This window comes from Rhinopithecus bieti, unplaced genomic scaffold (genome assembly GCF_001698545.2).
Source record: "Rhinopithecus bieti isolate Rb0 unplaced genomic scaffold, ASM169854v2 scaffold_14455, whole genome shotgun sequence".
Classification (NCBI taxonomy): Eukaryota; Metazoa; Chordata; class Mammalia; order Primates; family Cercopithecidae; genus Rhinopithecus; species Rhinopithecus bieti.
In genome coordinates, this window is record NW_016807905.1 from 231,922 (window position 1) to 250,533 (window position 18,612).

Sequence of the window (18,612 nt, forward strand, 5' to 3'; positions counted from 1 at the left end):
AAAAGAATGTGGAGAGTTTTTCAGGGTGGCCTTGTTTCCTTCTCCATTTAGGAGGATGGAAGCCTGAGAAAGTTCCTGCTCAAAATCCGAACCTTGCTCCCCAGTGCTGACAGGAAGGACTCTCTCCTGGGCCTGGTTTCCAAGGAAGGGGCTTCCTCTGAGTCCTGGCCTCCTTCTCCTCCATTCCCCAAACTGGCTCCAGCCTCCCCTGGCCCCAGGTCCTGCCCCAGCTGTTACCTCTCAGCTTCCCTCATCCAGGCCCTCTCTCCTTGCCCGAATACCATTTTAAAAATAAGCCAGACCCGGTGCAGTGGCTCACACCTGTAATCCCAGCACTTTGGGAGGCCAAGGCGGATGGATCACCTGAGGTCAGGAGTTCAAGACCAGCCTGACCAACATGGAGAAACCCCGTCTCTACTAAAAATACAAAATTAGCCGGGCATGGTGGTGCGCGCCTGTAGTCCCAGCTACTCAAGAGGCTGAGGCAGGAGAATCGCTTGAACCCTGGAAGCAGAGGTTGCAGTGAGCTGAGATTGTACCATTGCACTCCAGCCTGGGCAACAAGAGCAAAACTCCGTCTCAAAATAAATAAATAAATAAGTAAGCAAGCCAGTGTCCCTGAACTGCCTGGCACTAGCCCCGTCTGTTTTCTGTCCCAGGTGACAGCTCTGTGGCTGCTGTTTTGTCCCCTCTACTAAGAAGAGCTCACTGTCTGTGAAGGGGTCTGCTCCTCCTCTCCTGCCCTCCAGGACCCAAGGAAAATTCTGGACCAGGACAGAACGGTAGAGGAGAGGGAGGCAGAGGTTAATAGGGGCAAGCTAGAACCTCCATCACGTGGGCTCAGACAATGGAGCCACACCACTTCACACACTGCTGTCAGGACCATTAAAACCATTAGCGGGACATTAGCTCTGCTCCAGGAACTGCAGAGAGGGAGGCAAGGGAGGTGCCCACAGTCCTTCCCTCCAGACAGAGCCCAGAGCTGAGCCCTGAGCCTCTTTGGGCCTCGGCTTCCTCTGGCATGGAGGAGCACAGTTGTCTCTGCTTTCACAGCTAATTTCTACAAGGGGGCCTCAGTTCCAATACTGTCATCTCAGGAAGGATCATGTAGACATCAAATTGCCCCTGCAGACAACATAGCATTCACAAGGCAGGTGGGGGTGATGCCCTGTCACAGTCCTCTCCCAATATGCCCTTATTTTCCTTATATTTAAGGTGGCTCCCAGGTCCCAGGCCAAACACAGCCCTCGACCTGTGCTTGCCGCCCTCTGGCACACAGGCCACCAGCATCTCTGCCAAGGGTGTCCCTCTACGAAGCCCACAGGTAGTGGGTGGTCCTCGCAGGCAGCTTGCATTTGCAGTCAGCACTCTGCTTCTAGAAAGCACATCCTTATTCAGGTCAGTGTGGGGAGAAACAGGGTTTGGTACAGGTTTGGGGCTGGGGAGATCTGGGCTCCAATTCATATTAGAGGCTGTGTGGCCTTGAGCAAGAGCTGAGCCTTTCTGAGCCTCAGTTGTCAAATCTGTAGAATGAGGACAGTAACTCAACCTAGTGAGGGATAAAGCATGTAGCATGCTGGACACCGAAGAATCGCCTAATTAATTACCATCTGCCTGAAACAGCACCCACGCCCTCACTCCCATGTCCCCACTCCGTTGCTCCTCTGAGCACTTCCTGCAGATCCCAGAGTGTTGATTTGTTTTTTTTCTTGTCTCTCTCATTGAACTGGGAGAGCCCAGTGGGCAGAGACTTGGACCTGTTCACCGCTGTCTCCTTGGCAGCTGGAGTAGTGCCTGGCTCAGAGTACACAAAAGGATGTATGGACAGCTGTGTGAATGAATGACAGGAAAATCATAGAAGCAGCTCCTTCGATAGGTGGAAACAGCAGAGGGCAAAGAGACTCAGAATAATGTGGGTCAACAAAGCAGATTATACATATAGGATACTCCCCTCTTTCTTCAACAGTCTGGAAGGGTGTACACCAAAATATTCCATTGCCATGCTTTTGCTTTTTGGTGCCTGATTTTTCTGCTGAGTCTGTGTGTTACTTGTGTAATTAATTTTTTTTTGTATTGTTTTTAGTAGAGACGGGGTTTCACCATCTTGGCCAGGTTGGTATTGAACTCCTGAACTCGTGATCCACCTGCCTTGGCCTCCCAAAGTGCTGGGATTGCAGGAGTGAGCCACTGCGCCAGGCCTACTTGTGTAATTAAAAAAAAAAAAAAAAAAAAAAAGGGGCCGGGGGGGGGGACCCGCACCTGTAATCCCAGCACTTTGGGAAGCCGAGATGGGTGAATCACTTGAGGCCGGGAGTTCGAGACCAGCCTGGCCAACATGGTGAAACCCCATTTCTACTAAAAATACACACACACAAAAAATTAGCCAGGCGCCTGTAATCCCAGCTACTCTGGAGGCTGAGGCAGGAGAATCACTTGAACCCGGGTTTCAGTGAGCCGAAACTGCACCACTGTACCCTAGCCTGGGTGACAGAGCGAGACTCTGTCTTTAAATAAATAAATAAATAAATAATAAAAATAATAAGGGGCGGGCGCAGTGGCTCACGCCTGTAATCCCAGCACTTTGGGAGGCCGAGGTGGGCGGATCATGAGGTCAAGAGATCGAGACCATCCTGGCTAACATGGTGAAACCCGGTCTCTACTAAAAAATACAAAAAATTAGCCAGGCGCAGTGTCGGGCGCCTGTAGCCCCAGCTACTCGGGAGGCTACGGCAGGAGAATGGCGGGAACCCGGGAGGCGGAGCTTGCAGTGAGCCAAGATTGTGCCACTGCACTCCAGCCTGGGCCACAGAGCCAGACTCCATCAAAAAAAAAAAAAAAAAAGAAGAAGAAGAAGAAGAAGGAGGAGGAGGAGAAGGAGGAAGAGGGAGAGGAAGAAAAGAAGAAGAAGAAGAAGAAGAAGAAGGAGGAGGAGGAGGAGGAGGAGGAGGAAGAGGAAGAGGAAGAGGAAGAAGAAGAAGGAGGAGGAGGAGGAGGAGGAGGAGGAGGAGAAGGAGAAGACGACGAATGAAAGAAAACTAAATGAGACAGAAAACGAAATCAGTGGCTGTGTGAAGAGACCCCAGCAGGCCTCATGGCATCTTGCTTGCACCCTTGAGAGCAAACCTGAAGGATCAGCAGCTCAGAATGGCACTTGCCGGCTGGACCTGGCCCTAAGAGTATGGTCTGCACCCCTTTCTGCAGCCTCACTTCATCAGAGAATGTTAACGGCTATTGTCTGAGATAGTCTACAGTTCATGAAATCTTCCTTCCCTGCCCCTTCCAAGAAGATGGCTCCTTCCTCTGTACAACTAAATACAATTTCCATTTTATATCTTTGTAAGAGTATTCCCAAATAAAAAAGTCTTTAATCAGGCCACACTCCACTATTTTCTGCTCAGTGTGGCCACTTTGATGACAGTTCCTGTGGTCTGTGTCTTAGGCTGGAGGTCCCGAAAGGGTGGAGTCTAACCCCCATAGTGGTACCTTGTACACTGAGGACACTATAAATATTGGGTGCATTGAACCAGACTTTAAGAAGAATCTTTCTTCTTTCTATGAATCTTGTTATTGAATTTTCATATTATCTAACACCCTCTGCAGAGAAGGACTCATTTTCTAGCACATTAATCTGATACAACTGGCCTACAAATAACATGATTCTGTCCAGCCCTCAAGAAAATCCCACCACCTGCACATTGATCAAAGCAAAGTGAGGGAAAATGTTCTCCTTGCCTCACCATTTGTCTCTTGGATACGTGATGTTGGAAATAAACAGATTATTGAGATTTTTTCTTACCCAAAGTTTGCAGACATAGAGCTTTGTTCAGCATTAATAAAATATTTATCCTGGCTGGGCACAGTGGCTCACACCTGTAATCCCAGCACTTTGGGAGGCTAAGGCAGGCGGATCATGAGGTCAGGAGTTCGAGATCGCCTGGTCAACAGAGTGAACCATGTCTCTACTAAAAATACAAAAAAAATTAGCTGGGCCAAGTGGCAGCCTCCTCTAATCCCAGTTACTCGGGAGGTGGAGGCAGGAGAATTGCTTGAACCTGGGAAGTGGAGGTTGCAGTGAGCTGAGATCACGCCAATGCACTCCAGCCAGGGCGACAGTGTGAGACTCCATCTCAAAATAAATAAATAAATTAATTAATTAAATAAAACAAAATATCCTGGTTACCGGTTACTTTAGTATTGGGCTTATTTTCCATGTAACCTGTATTAGAGTTTTGCAAACACTACAGATGTCCTCTTTTGGCATTTTGTGGTCAGAGTGATGAAATGAAACCACTCTCAAAGCCTTGTCTTGGGACATCGGATTTGACAGCAGCCGAACCTGTCCTGCGGCTGTGTTTGGATGGTGGGGAGTCATTCAGCCACCCTGGCCTGCCTTTGTTGCAAAAGAAATAAGCTAGTAATTCAAGTATATGTATTTTTAGTTCTAACTCAAGCTGCAGAATCATAAGGCTGCTGGGTCCTTGGCCCTTCCTTGCTGCTGCGGATACATAATCTGGTGAGCCATGTGATTTCATGTTGCGCCACGTGCCCAGCCATAAAACAGGGATAACGGTGCTGCCTAAGAGGCGGAGGCCTTGAGAGCTCATTGCTTTGCGCGGAGTGCTGAAGACTGACAAATGAAGGACTCTAGGCACGAGGCGGTAGGCTGCTTCACCTGCCAGGTGGTGAAAGGCAGGCCTGAACTTCCATCTCCTGCAGCACTCGGAAGAAGCTGGCTACATTCAGAGGCCCCCACCTGAAAACTACTAATGAAGCTGAGGAAGTCACATCCAGCCCCACTGTAAGCAGAGGCCACCTTGATCTTGGCCCTGCCCCAACTGGACTCCCAGAGCACCCTGGAGACAAACGCCCTCCACAGTCCTTCCTTCCTTTGGAAGCTGCCAGAGCCTCACCAGGGCAATTTCTGCATCTCATGTCATGAACTTCGGTTTATCCCCAGATACTCACCAGGTGCTTATGCACCCAAAACTGTGCTTTCCCCCTTCTGCTTCAGCAACAGAACTCCTCACATTCTCTGCTGCAGCCGCTGCAGCCACACCAGCCCCTCAAATCTCTTGCAGTCTTAGTCTTGGTCCTCCCTTGAGACACAAGGCCTTTGCATAAGCTGTTCACTTGGCCTGGAACTCTCTTCCCTTCAGATTCCACTCTCAGCTGAAGCACCCCTTTCTGAGGCACAGCTTCCCTGATCCCTGCCTCAGTCCACCCTCCAGCCCACCCTAAGTACCCCCAGTGCCACAAGTCCTTCTGCACCATCGCAATGCCCCGTTGATCACTTCCTCCATTGTTTATCACCGCCTGCTGTGAGCTGGACATTTGTGTGCGATCCTCTGGCTGGTGTCTGTCTCCCCTAGATCAGAAGAAAATACAGGGATGCCAGCCGGAATCTCAGCACTTTGGGAGGCCTAGGAGGGCAGATTGCTTGAGCCCAGGAGTTTGAGACCAGCCTGGCCAACATGAGGAAACCCCGTCTCTACAAAAAATACAAAAAATTAGCCAGGCATGGTGGCAGGGGCCTGTGATCCCATCTACTTGGGAGGCTGAGGCGGGAGAATCACTTGAATCCAGGAGGCGGAGGTTACAGTAAGCTGAGATTGCGCCACTGCACTCCAGCCTGGGTGGCAGAGTGAGACCCTGCCTCAAAAAAAAAAAAAAAAAAAAAAAAAAAAAAAAAAAAAAAAAAAAAAGAAAGAAAGAAAGAAAGAAAGAAAGAAGGAAAGAAAATCTAGGGGTACTGCTGTTTCTGCTAATCCTGTTTCTGTGAGCCTGGCTCACAGAACAGAGCTCCATAAGTATTTGTGGAATGACTGAATCCTCGTTAAAGCACCTAACCCATAGTCTTAACTCCCCTCCTTCCATTGACGCAAGTGAAGATGCAGTAAGGATTTTTAACCAGATCAAATATCTGATTCTTTAGTGAGAGATCACAACTTGCACGACACTGACCACTACTGGTTCTAGCGGTGACCTGGATTTAGTGCCATTCTGTAGGAAACAAAACCTGGGGGCTGTGCACCCTGCTGTTTGTGCAGTGCTGTGCTTCATTCTTCATGAGCACAGATGAGCACGGTGATAACTGTGTTTATGAAGCCAGGTGCTGGTGACAGTGAGGATGGCTACAGGAAAGAAAGGCCACAGATTGCTCTTCAGCAGCAGTCAGAGGAGACCTAACGCAGAGGCCGCACAGTGGTGCTGGGATTCTATAACCAACAACAAAAGTGACACCCTCATTACCAACACTCCTGCAGCCCAAACTACTTTGCCTTTGTGCATTGGAAACCCAACCCAAGTCCATTTTCCCCACTGGAATTATTTGTGATTATATGAAGTTTCTTGGAGATGCAACCATCCCAGAACAGGCACACTCAGATGAGAAGACACGGGAGACACAGTTCTAGCAAACGGTTCTACCGCCCAGAGCAAAGCCTATGTCACACAGCCTCTAGGGTCTGGGCACAGTGTGGGGAGAGGAGGGCTGGCCGCCCCGCCTCTCGAAAGGAATACGCAGCTCTGCAGGTTCAAGCCACCCAGCTGAAGTCCTCAAACTGATTATCACACCAGAGATGCCACCTGCATGTGTCCTGCTACATCACCACGGATCTGACCGAGGAGCCACCACCCCCTTGGAGCACGCACGCTGGGGCTGTCAAGGAGACCAGCACACAGGACAGCTGCACTCAGGGCTGGAAGTCAGACTCGAGTTCTGACCCATCTTTCAATGGGAGAGAAAGAATCCAATCCCCTGCTAGGGCCACAAGGACATGATGGGTTTGGATGTCACAAGAGATGAGAACACTCCAAGCCGAAGGCAAGAAGTGATTACCCTGGTTTTAGGCAGTGGCGGGGGAGTGGAGGTGGAGAGGAACTCACCTAGTCCTTCTTTGAAAGACAGTCAGGCTACTTGCTTTGCAAAGGGTTAGGAGGTGGACTGTGTGGGAAGGCAGGCGAGAGGGAGTTTCTTTTCATAGCCTGTTTCCATGGTGTCTCATGGCCCTTGGCAAACCCCAGCTGGGGAGGCTTGGACGGCCAGGAGGCCCCAGGGCCACCCTCCAAGGACTATCCTCCTAGTCCATCTGGGCCCCAAGAGTGACAGAGGCCACAGGCAGGCAACCACTCTCTCTTGCCTCCCTGGGGGAAGGTGGCCAGAGGCCAGCGATAAAGGGCAGAGCAGAGAGAGAACAACTCCAGGGACCAGGGCTGCGGCTCCCTCCCTTCCACGTCCCCTCCTCTCCCTCCTCCCGCGAGCCCACCCAAGGGGAAAGTTTTCTCTCTGAAGACCCGCAGGGCTGTCTGCACAGGAGACCCTCTCACGAGAAACACATTCTTGCCTGGACAGCCCAGATAACCAGATAAGGGCCTCTTTGATTTCCCATGTGTTTACACAAGCTGTGGCCCCAAGTCTTGGAAAGAATCAACCACCGCCAGGCAAGTCAGGACGCCTCCAGGTGTGGTGAGGGGACCCGGCCGCTGACACCTCCAGGTGGGGTGAGGGGGCCCGGCCGCTGACACCTCCAGGTGGGGTGAGGGGGCACGGCCGCCTTACCTGCTCCTGGGAATTCATCACTCGAAGCTTCATCTGCTTCAGGTAGGTGGAGGTGAGGGGCATGTTGTAATCAATAATCCCAGAGACCAGTGGAGATGGAGGCTCGTTTTCTGGCAGAAAGAACAAAAGGAAAGCCCTTTCAGTCTGTCAGTCTGTGCTGCAGGCCTGTCACCCACATGGAGCATTTAACAGAGCCCATGGAAGAGGAAGCCACCTTGGAGGAGAAGGGACAGGTCAGAGGTTGCAGACTCTGTGGCTCACCCGCATCTGGCCCAGAGATGTGGACTGCGTGATGTCAAAACTATTTTTTTTTATTAGATGCTAGTGTTTTAGAGATTTAATATGTTAAAAAACAATGAGGCCAGGCGCGGTGGCTCATGCCTGTAATTCTAGCACTTTGGAAGGCCGAGGTAGGAGGATCGCTTGAGCCCCAGGAGGAGCCACAGGCCCCAGGAGTTCAAGACCAGCCTGGGAGCACAGGGAGATCTTATCTCTACAGTAATAAAACAAATTAGCCAGATGGGTGGTGTGTGCCTGTAGTCCTAGCAACCTAGGAGGCTGAGGTGGGAGGATCGCTTGAGCCCAGGTGGTCAAGGCTGCAGTCTGCAGTGAGCTGTGATGGCACCACTGCACTCCAGCCTCAGTGACAGAGTGAGACTCTGTCTCTAAAACACAAACAAAAAAAACCCCAACAAACCCAACCCCTCAACACACACACTTATATTTATAAGAATTTTTGGCTTCTTTGAAGAGCATAAGGTCTGGGAACATGAGGCCCCCACTCCCGAAGGCAAGCAACCACTGCCGCTTCAGCAGCCACTTCTTTTAGGCAGGGTGTGTGGCTCCCATTTTGCCACAGTCCCCACCACTCCTTATCGTATTGCACAGCTTTGCTCATTTGCAAGTATCAATTATGATACTTGCCAGACCCTTGAAGGCATCTGTTTTTCCAACCATTGTCTAAGTCAGTTCTCTTCCAGGTGAACACAGGCCACTCTCACCCCACCCAATCCTGCCACCCCACAGCATCCCCCAAAAACATCCTCAGGTGCCATATGGCTCCCAGGTCTGAGTCAGGCCTTCAGTCGCCCCCAGATTCTGGTTCCTCCTTCGTCATATGCAGAGGAACAGTCTCCTCCCATTTATTTCTTTGTTGTCCTGAAAATCAAAGTGATGCATGTTCTTTTTGCAGAGAATTTGCAAAGTGCAGAGAGATGTAAAGAAAAAATTTAAAAACCGTAATTGCACCACGCAGCTTGGCATATGCTTCTGTTTATTTTTTCCCTGTGATTTTTCTTTTTTACACATGATCTCATAACGCATACAGAGAATTCCAGTCTGCTTTTAAAAAGTTTCTTTTTTTTTTCTTAACATTTTGTCATAGGTATTTTCCCCAACATCAAGAATCTTATTTTGCTTTGTAAGTAGAATTTTTGTGGCCATGCAATAGTTTACCATAATCTGCTTAAGTCACTATGTCATGATTGGCTTCTTAAGTTGTTTCCCATTGGGGCTATTATAAACAGCACTGCAGGGGACATCCTTGTGCATAAATACTGCTCCGTATTTCTGATCTTATTTCTTGCCTTTTTGGAACACATTACAAGAAATTAAAAGGTAGGGACATAATTTAATAACCATTAAAATTTCTGGCCAAGCTGCTGTAGCAATTGTTTCAATTATTTGTTATCTGGCCTCCTCCTCCTTCTTCCAAGGACTTCAGGCCAGATTCATTTTGCCCCAGGCCTTTAATCAAAAGGTGCCCCTGGTGCCTAGTCCCACTGATGGGTTGGGATTTCCGTGGCGTGAGGAAAAGTGGGAGCAACTTCTAGACCAAGTGCCCTCTACCATCCCAAGGAGGCCCAGGAGACAGGCTGCAGGGTGACAGGGCGGAGGTCCGGGAGGTCCACAGGATATCCAGGGGTGACTTATACTACCTGCCCCTCCAGAGCCATAGCCCAAAAGGGTCCCTGCAACCTTGAAAATGCGATACCAAGGGCAAGAAGCCAGACATAAAACGACAACCACTGTATGATTCCACTTACACGAAATATCTAGAGTAGGCAAATTCAAAGAGACAGAAAGTAACTCGAGGTTACTGGGGGCTGCAGGCTGAGGGAATGGGACGTTATTGCTTAATGGGTACAGAGTTTCTGTTTGGGGTGATGAAAAGGTTTTGGAAATAGGTAGTGGTGATGATTGCTCAACAGCGTGAATATAATATCTTTAAAACGGAACAATTAAGCCGGGCACAGTGGCTCACGCATGTAATCCCAGCACTTTGGGAGGCAGAGGCAGGAGGACTGTTTGGCCCCAGGAGTTCAAGTCCAGCCTGGGCAACATAGTGAGTCCCTCGTCTCTACTAAAAGGTAAAAAAATGTTAGCTGGGTGTGGTGGTGCATGCCTGAAGTCCTAGCTACTTGGCAGGCTGAGGTGGGGGGATCACCTGAGCGCGGGATGTTGAGGTACCACTGCACTCCAGCCTGGGTGAGAGAGACCCTGTCTCAAAAAAAAAAAAATATATATATATATTATATATACCTATATCTATACACTGGTTAATTTACTTTATACATCACATAACAGCGCAAGTTTTTATGGCTGTAAATATTTTACCATAATTTAAAAAGAAAAAAAGTCTGCAAACAAGGGGTGAAGCTACCCAAAGAGGACAAGGGAAGTTCCTGATGGCAAGGATAGGAGCAGCCCTGCAGAAAAGGTGGGGGCCCGGAGCAGCTGGGGCCTAGAGGATGGGGTCCGCTTTGATACTGTGTACTTCCGGTGACTTTACAGATGGAATAACATTTTGAATCAAGTTTTCCAGAAATGCAGAACTTAGTTTTGCTCTTTAAAGCTACCCTGTCACACATAGAATGTTTCATTCTTTGTTGAGGAAGAAGTAGATGTGGGCTGGGTGTGGTGGCTCACACCTGTAATCCCAGCACTTGGGGAGGCTGAGGCAGGCGGATCACCTAAGGTCAGGAGTTTGAGACCAGCCTGACCAACATGGTGAAACCCCGCTCTATGGCCAGGCGCGGTGGCTCATGCCTGTAATCCCAGCACTTTGGGAGGCCGAGACGGGCGGATCACCTGAGGTCGGGAGTTTGAGACCAGCCTGACCAACATGGAGAAACCCCATCTCTACTAAAACTACAAATAAAATTAGCCAGGTGTGGCGGCGCATGCCTGTAATCCCAGCTACTCAGGAGGCTGAGTCAGCGGAAGCGCTTGAACCTAGGAGGCGGGGATTGCAGTGAGCCGAGATCGTCCCACCTTACTCCAGTCTAGGCGACAGAGCAAGACTCCATCTCAAAACAAAACAAAACAAAACAAAAACCACACTATACTAAAACTACAAAAATTAGCTGGGCATGGTGGCACATGCCTGTAATCCCAGCTACTTGGGAGGCTGAGGCAGGAGAATTGCTTGAACCCGGGAGTTGGAGGCTGCAGTGAGCCAAGATTGCGCCATTGCACTCCATCCTGGCAACAGAGCGAGACTCCGTCCCAAGAAAAAAAAAAAGAAAAGAAAAGAAAAGTAAATGTCACTAATGGAATAGCTAAGAAACTGGCATGACAGGGACCACCCCCTCCTCCTCCCTTTTTTAAGAGAGACTTCCGCTTGGTTGGGTGGCAGGGATCCTCCGCACTGGTCGACCCGGTGGCAAACTCAAATGGGTTTCCACCCCACCATCAACCTAGATTTGACTTTCTTAACCTCAGTGGGGTTTTGAGCCCTAGCCCCATACATTGACCATGTCGGATGCGATACGTCAGGCAGTCTAGTGATGACATTGAGATGGTATCACTCAGAAGAGCCGTGGGTCCTGTTTTCAAAGGTGGATGTTCGGACTAAGAATTCTGCCATTTCTGTTTCCTCTAAGAGGCTGTCTGGTGAGAAGCTGTTAAGCATCACGGTGAATGTGAAGGGTGCCCATCACTCTCACGGCCCCGGTCGGCCCTTCGTTGAGTGTGCAGGGATTCTCTAGGTTTGGGAGGCATGGAGGCAGGCAGCTGTGTGCTTTCATCGATGGTCGCCCCTGTCCTGACTGCAGTGTCATGACTGCTCATGAGAAAGTATCTTTAATAAAGCTAGTGACAGGGTAGCTTAGGAAAAACAAGACAGTAGCCAGGACAGCACCCTTGGGAGGCAGGACAAGAGGTCTTCCTTGGCCTGTACCTGCCCCAGCATCTCCAGAGATGAGAAACCACTTCCGGTGCCTGCAGGTGAGCCAAGAGAGCTCAGAAGAGGAAGGCAGGATGCGCTGGTCTTGGGGAAGCTGGAACATCCCAAGCAGACCCCTAAACCCATTGGAGAACACCTTAGAGCAACGTAAGGTGAAATGCCTGATTTCGCAGTTCCAGAATGAGAGTTCTGTGAGGGAGGTAGGACCTCGGTGGGGAGGGGACATTCTAGGTGAGGAAATGGGCCATGGAGCCACGGGTGGGAGGTCAGAGCTCAACCACACCACGGTGAGGAGAAAAGCAGGCAAGCTTTTCAGCAGTGAGGAGCCCCAGGTGTTCTGGACTCAGTAAGTGGGTGCACACTGAGAGAATGGGCTTAGTGGGAAAGAGAGATGGAGCAGGGGCCAGTGGGAACCACAGAGTCAGATGCTCACCAGGGAGAAAAATGCCAGGATGGGGGACGAGCTCACGTGGAAAAGTGAACAAGGAAGAAGTGGGTTCCTTGGGCTCTGCTGAGACAGGCTGCCCCCTCTCCGCCCCATGATCACCACGGGGTGCCACACTCGAGCCTCCACAAATGACCTGACAGTGCGGCACTGCTGGACTCTGTTGCCATGGAGAAGAGTAAGCTAGGAGCTAGCAAGGGTCACAGAGCCTAAATCATCCAGCAGGTTGCTGGCAAGAGAAGCACAGGAAGTGCCCAGAGAGATGTTTCAAAATCTCTTTGCCAAGAAAAATGGAAACCAGCCCAGGCAATAGACCTAGTTTTATGCAATCTCGAGAATAATCAATGATGCGGGTGCTTGGGCCAAGCCAAGTTGTTCGCTGGCCTGTGCAGCTGGGCGCCAATGGCACTCATCAACCAATGCAAACTTCAACCGCAGGAGTGACCCTCGTTTCCTCGCAGGAACACCAGGTGGTGATTCTCACAAGCTTTCACCTACAGCATGAAGAACTCTCGGTCCACAGACAGGTATGAAAGATCTTCCAGGCAGTGGTGGGCATCAAAGGACGTGTGCACGATGGGGTCCTGGCACAGACAGGCCGTGAGACCAGCCAGCCTCAGGGGGTTCAAATTTGGAAACAGAGATCCCAGGCCTGAGGCCAGCTCAAAAGTCGGCAAAAAAATCTCCTTCCTGGGGAAGTAAATCAATGAATGGGCAAGTCTTCATGGAGGGCTGATGTGCATGCATTCGGGGTGGGGAACGTGAGGAAACCGTGTGCAGGGCAGTCCCCGGGCTCAGGAAACAAGGGTGAAGGATGAGCAGAGTGGGACGGATGTGAGGCCATTAGGGTCACTGGAGGAAGAGCTGAGAGGGCCCCGGAGTAGCTCAAGGAAGCTTCGTGGAGAGGATCTGAATGGGACTCATGATCTATTGCTCAGATGACAGCTCCTGAGCACCTGCTTAGGGCTTCATACACACCCTCTGGTTAGAGGCTCCCAGGAACCTTGTGAGGTGGGTGCTCGTAGTAATACCCTGACTTTACAGATGAGGCAACAGCACACAGAGGAGTTATGCAACCTTCCCACAGTCCCACAGCAAGTGAGTGTGAGAGCCGGGAGAGGCCAGGCCAGCAAGGAGGAGCCAGGCATGGAGGCCTTGGAAACCATGCAGAGGAGTCTGGGCCTGGTTGCGAAGGGGCGGAGACCCAAGTGGACAACCTGCCTGCTGAGGAAGAGTCAGCATTGCTGCCCATTGGCTACTCCCAGTTTGCAACCATGCAACAACATTTTGTCACATCAAAGAAAACAGAGACATGCCTCCAAAGGTCCCTTTCCCCAAGAGCTGGGCTGGTCTAAAGTCACACCCAGTTTGCATGCTCTGTCCTCAACTCCTCAGGGACTGGTGGAAGAGTAGTGTGGAGTCAGGAGGCCCTGGAATTTCCCGTCCTCAGACTTCCTGATCCTCTGCCACCTCCTTTGTTTATGCTCCTGGCACTGGGGGAGAGCACGGGGCTGTCCAGGCCCCCCCACTCTGCTGGGGAGAGACCGCTGAGCAAAGGAGGCCACTCTACTTCCTTTGTTTCTTTTTAACATGAGGCCAGGAAGCCAGGCATTCTCCCAGTAGCCCTCAAAGAGTCTCCATCCTGTCCGCTGTCCTACTCCCTCCCACCTTCCTGGGGCAGGAACACTGGGCCTGTCTCCGGGGCTGGTGCAGGCTCTGCTTTCCCAGCAGCTGGAGAGGGAGAAAGGAGGGCTGGTAATGCAGGGGTTCCTGGGAGACAGCAGGATATAGCTGCATCCAGAGGCCAGCATGGCGGGCAGAGATAGGACCTGCAGGCTTTCCGTGGGGGCAGGAGGAGGGGAACCTGGGGACGGTCCAGGAGGCGAGTGCCTCTGGCCACTTAGCAGACAGTGAAGCCTTTCAGACTCTAAACTCTCCACTGGCAGCTACCAGAAACCAAGTCCTTCCCTTCTAACCCTGTTCAGGGTGTGGACCCAGCGTGCTTGCCTGGCAGGACTGGAGGCCACATCTGACCCCACCTGGGTAGAAGCAGACCTTGTGTCTCTGTAGGGCCACCTGGACGTTGGCAGCCTTGTGTCTGGGCACCACAGGCCACAACATGGGCTGGAGGCAGGAGGCAGGGTGATACTCCCCAGGCACCCGCTGCATCTCAGGTGCCCGCCACAACAGGCTCACCCTCACCACCCTGAAAGGATGGCATTTCTTCCACTTTGCTGATGAGAAAATGCGGTTTCCTGCCTGCACTTCTATCTCCTGGGAGAGCCTGGATGAATGATTTCACCTCAACGCCTCTCTGTGCCTCAGTTTCCTCACCTGTAAGCCAGGACTAACGTCTCATAGGATACTCGTAACTGTCATGATCAGGAGCCGCTCAGAGAGGTTCCCTGTCCTGCCAAGGGACACGCAGTGGGGAACAGGGCTGCACACCAGACCTGCCTGACTCCAAGGCCATGCCCTTCCATGCGCCACTTCCCCGGGCTCCTGCTCCCTCAGCGTCTTCTCTTCGCCCTGCGAAGGGAAGCTCCGCTACCTGGGACAGAGAGGTGGCATTGTGCCTGAGGATGGGGGAGGATGGGTGAGAATGGGCATGGTGCTCATCTTCTGTCCGGCCTGAAGCAAGCCCCAGGAAAGATGGGCTTTAGCAGCGAGCCCACAGTGCTGGTTTATATTCTAGATGGCTCCTGGCCTATGTGCTCCCTCCCTCCCTGGCCTCTTTCTTCTCCCTGGGGGTGGGGCATGGTGGTGGCAGCCAGCGAGGAGAGGAAGCAGGCCACTGCTGTGCTCTGCATTGCCCTGAAGCCCGCAGATGAGGAGTGCAGCCTGCAGCATGGGGAGACCCAGCAGCCGTCAGTGAGGAGTGCAGGGGGAGCTGAGGAACGCCCTCCACACTGCAGTGGGATGCGTGGCAGGGGAGGGGAGCGGATGGCGCCTCAGACACCCCAGAGCAGCCCACAAGCGGAGCCCCTCTTGGCTTCACCTCTGTTCCTCGAGGCAAGCAATTCTGTGTCTGACTCCGCCAGTTGCTATGGAAACAACGAGGACAGGAACGGGAGGGGACAGGCGGATGGGTGGGCAGGAACCAGGCAGCCACCACTAGGACACACACCCCTGGCCCCTGTGGCCTAGACCCCAGCAGGGTGGAGAGTGCAGCAGGGAAAGCCCTCCAGCCCATCTGCAGGTACCAAATGCTGTCTTGGTCCAGGGGTTGCAGCCGCTGCTTGGCCAGGGGCAGGCCACGTGGGTAGCAGCATTCAGGATCACTGGCTCAGGCATGCATCGCAGGAGCGTCCAGTGTTATCACAGGAACCGCAATAGCCACAGCTCTGTCTTCCTGTACCAATGCCAGGTACAGGGACTAACTCACATCTTGCTAGCCTTCTGATTAACCCCATTTCACAACTGAGGCTCAGAAAGATGAAGTCTCTTGCCCAGGACACACAGCAGCTGAATGGTCATGTGGCCCTGAAGCCCTGTTCTTAACATGGGAACCAGCATTTATGAGGGATTAACCACATCCATTCTGCCCCTCGTGCTTTGAAGTTGGCCCATGTGCCTGATGAAACAGCCGTGGCCTGATGGCTCCCAAAGGCATGGGAGCCTCTGGATTTGGTGAGTCAGCTGCTGTCAGAAGCCATTCACATGTGTCAGAGACAACGAACACAAACAGAAAGCCCCGCTTGACGCCCATGCTCCTGATTCTTTGTTGTCTGTTCAGACTTTGCTGTGGATTTTTCCTTCCCCAGATTCAATGGATGCTACTTGAGAGCCACCCGGATAAACGGCGCACCCTTCATTCCAGTCTGTCTCCATCCTCGGGCAAAACACCCACTGACTTCAGCAACTTCCAAAGGCCCAATGCCTAGGAGCTGGCACGATGCACCAGGCAGTCCTGGAAACCCTGATAAATCGCCCACCTGGGCACCATTTCTCAGGGCAGCGTTATAATTGTACCAGCCAAATGTGCTGGGCCGTCTCATAGTGCCAAAGCCACCTGCAAACAGATGGGCCCCCAGATTTACTGGAAGCCTCTGGGATGTTCAGTTTGAGGGGGTGTGGGGGTGCTGAAGCGAGGTCCTTGCTGGTCTCACTGGGCAGGACAGAGCTGGAGGGCATGGACGTCGGTCCAAGGGACCAACTTTGGTGGTCACGGGTGCTCTGGGCATTTTATTGTATTTATTTTTTGAGATGGGGTCTTGCTCTGTCATCTAGGCTGGAGTGCAGTGGCATGATCATGGCTCACTGCAGCTTCCACCTCCCTGGCTCAAGCGATCACTCCACCTCAGCCTCCCAAACTGCTGAGATTACAAGCATGAGCCACTGTGCCCAGCCTGCCCTGGACATTTTAAATTCTCACCAGTTGGCCAGATGCCGTGGCTCACACCTGTAATCCCAGCGCTTTGGGAGGCCGAGGCAGGCAGATCATGAGGTCAGGAGATTGAGACTATCCTGGCTAACACAGTGAAACCCTGTTTCTACTAAAAATACAAAAAAAATTAGCTGGGTGTGGTGGCGGGCGCCTGTAGTCCCAGCTACCTGGGAGGCTGAGGCAGGAGAATGGTGTGAACCTGGGAGGCGGAGCTTGCAGTGAGCCGAGATCGCGCCACTGCTCTCCAGCCCGGGTGACAGAGCGAGACTCCGTCTCAAAAAAAAAAAAAAAAAAAAACAATTCTCATCAGTCCCCCATGGGTTTACTGTTCAAAGGCAACATGGGTGTGCACAGGGTGGAAACAAGCACCAGGGAAGATGTATCATTAGCAGGTATGTGGGTGGGAGGACGCATGCACATGTCTCAGGGAGTGTACAGGCCAGACCACGGCTCATGCACAGAGAAGCAGTGGGAGGCATGGATGGAACTTTGAGAACGGGGTAGGCTGGCCATTCCCAGCTGGAATCTGGCTATGAGGAGAGGGGCTGTCCTGGGCCTCGCGAGGCAGGGGAAACATGTTGTTTGCTTTTTTGTTTTGTATGGTTGGTTTTTAAGTGAAATTTGAGATTTAAAAAAAGTTAAAACAAAACGAGGCTCTTTGGGCAGCACCATGGACCCATACTGGCCTCTGGGGCTAGCAACAACAGCTGCTGGACACTTTTCTGTGCCAGCAAAAGCTGGCATCTTCAGGGACAGTCTACTCTCAGCCGGCCCCCGCCCTAGCCCTCCAGCACGCCACCCCCGCTACCTTTGGGTTCCAGGCCATTGGAGTTAAAGTGCATCCTCTTCTGACACTCTGTACAGCTCATCAGGAACCGGGTCACAGCCTCTCTCGGGAGGAAGGCATAGGTCTCTGCGATCTGGAGGAGACAAGAGCTTCGCTTGTTATATGGATCCGTGGGGAGGCGACTTGGCCATGAGGTCACCAAGGTCTGAGCTTTGGTGGCAAGTGCTTTGGCTCTTGCAGGGTAAGTCAGGGATTTGAGGAGCAAGGGGCAGGTGTCCTGGATTCTCAGCTGTGGAAATGAGACAGTACTTTTGTGGAAAACCATTTGTTTCAAAAATCTCAATAAAGGAGGTTAAAAATCGAAAAAGCAAAGCCTTTAAACATTATCCAGTCTTTAACCTATATCCTAATAAGTAACATTCCTCAGAACATTTTATTGCTGCTATGAAAAAAATGGGCTTATAAACATTGCTCTAGCATAGGGTGAGCAGTTCCCCTCTTAGAGATGGATAGACTGAGACCCACAGATAAATTCACTGCCCTGGACCCATATACAGAACCAAAGGTCCTGCAAACCATCTCCTGTGATCACTCACAGGTCAAGAACCTTCTTAGGGAGAGCTGTGAAGGGCTAGTACCAGGCATCAGACTTTTCAAACTAGATAGGCTCTGCGGGACCCCCATGTTCCAGGCAACTGTGGCTCAGAGAAGTGAGCCAACTCCCCAAGGTCACGTGGCACTTTCAAGGCAGTGCCAGACTAAACCCCATGCTCCAGGTGACACCACTCTTCAGTTGTCTCCAGAGGGCCTTCCTTAGTTAAGGAGGAGGACAAGCATGCAGGGGGCTGGGGGAGAGACACACAGAAGGGAGAGAACATGAAAAAAGGGCTGGGTGGGGGAGTGGGGAAGAAGTGGCTGTGGGCCCAGGTGTCCAGCCCTTTCCTCTTGCTCTGGGTTTTGGAAAAGCCACTGACCCTGATTTAGCTGTCTGGTGGGGCCAAAGAGTCCCTTCAGTCCCAGGTTCCCTGGTTTTCCATGTGCTTCCTGAAGCCTGGGTCCTCCCGCTTCTCTCCACTAAGGGGCAGCATCACCCAAGCGTTCCGCTGTCCTCGCCGCAGCCCACAGCCCGGCTGGGAAAGTTGGCCAAGGGTGAGGGGCTGCTCTGGGCTGCGCTGAGCCCCGCCTTCCCCCAGCAACTGCAGGGGTTTGCTCCTTTGGAAATGCACGAATGTCCTTCTCCATCCCTGCG

General features: G+C 51.8%; 1 protein-coding gene across 2 annotated transcripts in view; it reads right to left on the reverse strand.

The window, feature by feature from the left end:
• NOL4L (nucleolar protein 4 like) overlaps positions 1 to 18,612 on the reverse strand; it is a 98,745-nt gene that overhangs the window by 65,820 nt on the left and 14,313 nt on the right. For both annotated transcript variants that reach the window (XM_017884112.1, XM_017884111.1), the window contains exons 3-4: positions 17,385 to 17,496; positions 7,559 to 7,668 (exon numbers count right to left, since the gene is read on the reverse strand). In XM_017884112.1, coding sequence (XP_017739601.1) covers positions 7,559 to 7,668; positions 17,385 to 17,496 — 222 coding nt within the window. The remainder of the gene's footprint in view (positions 1 to 7,558; positions 7,669 to 17,384; positions 17,497 to 18,612) is intronic.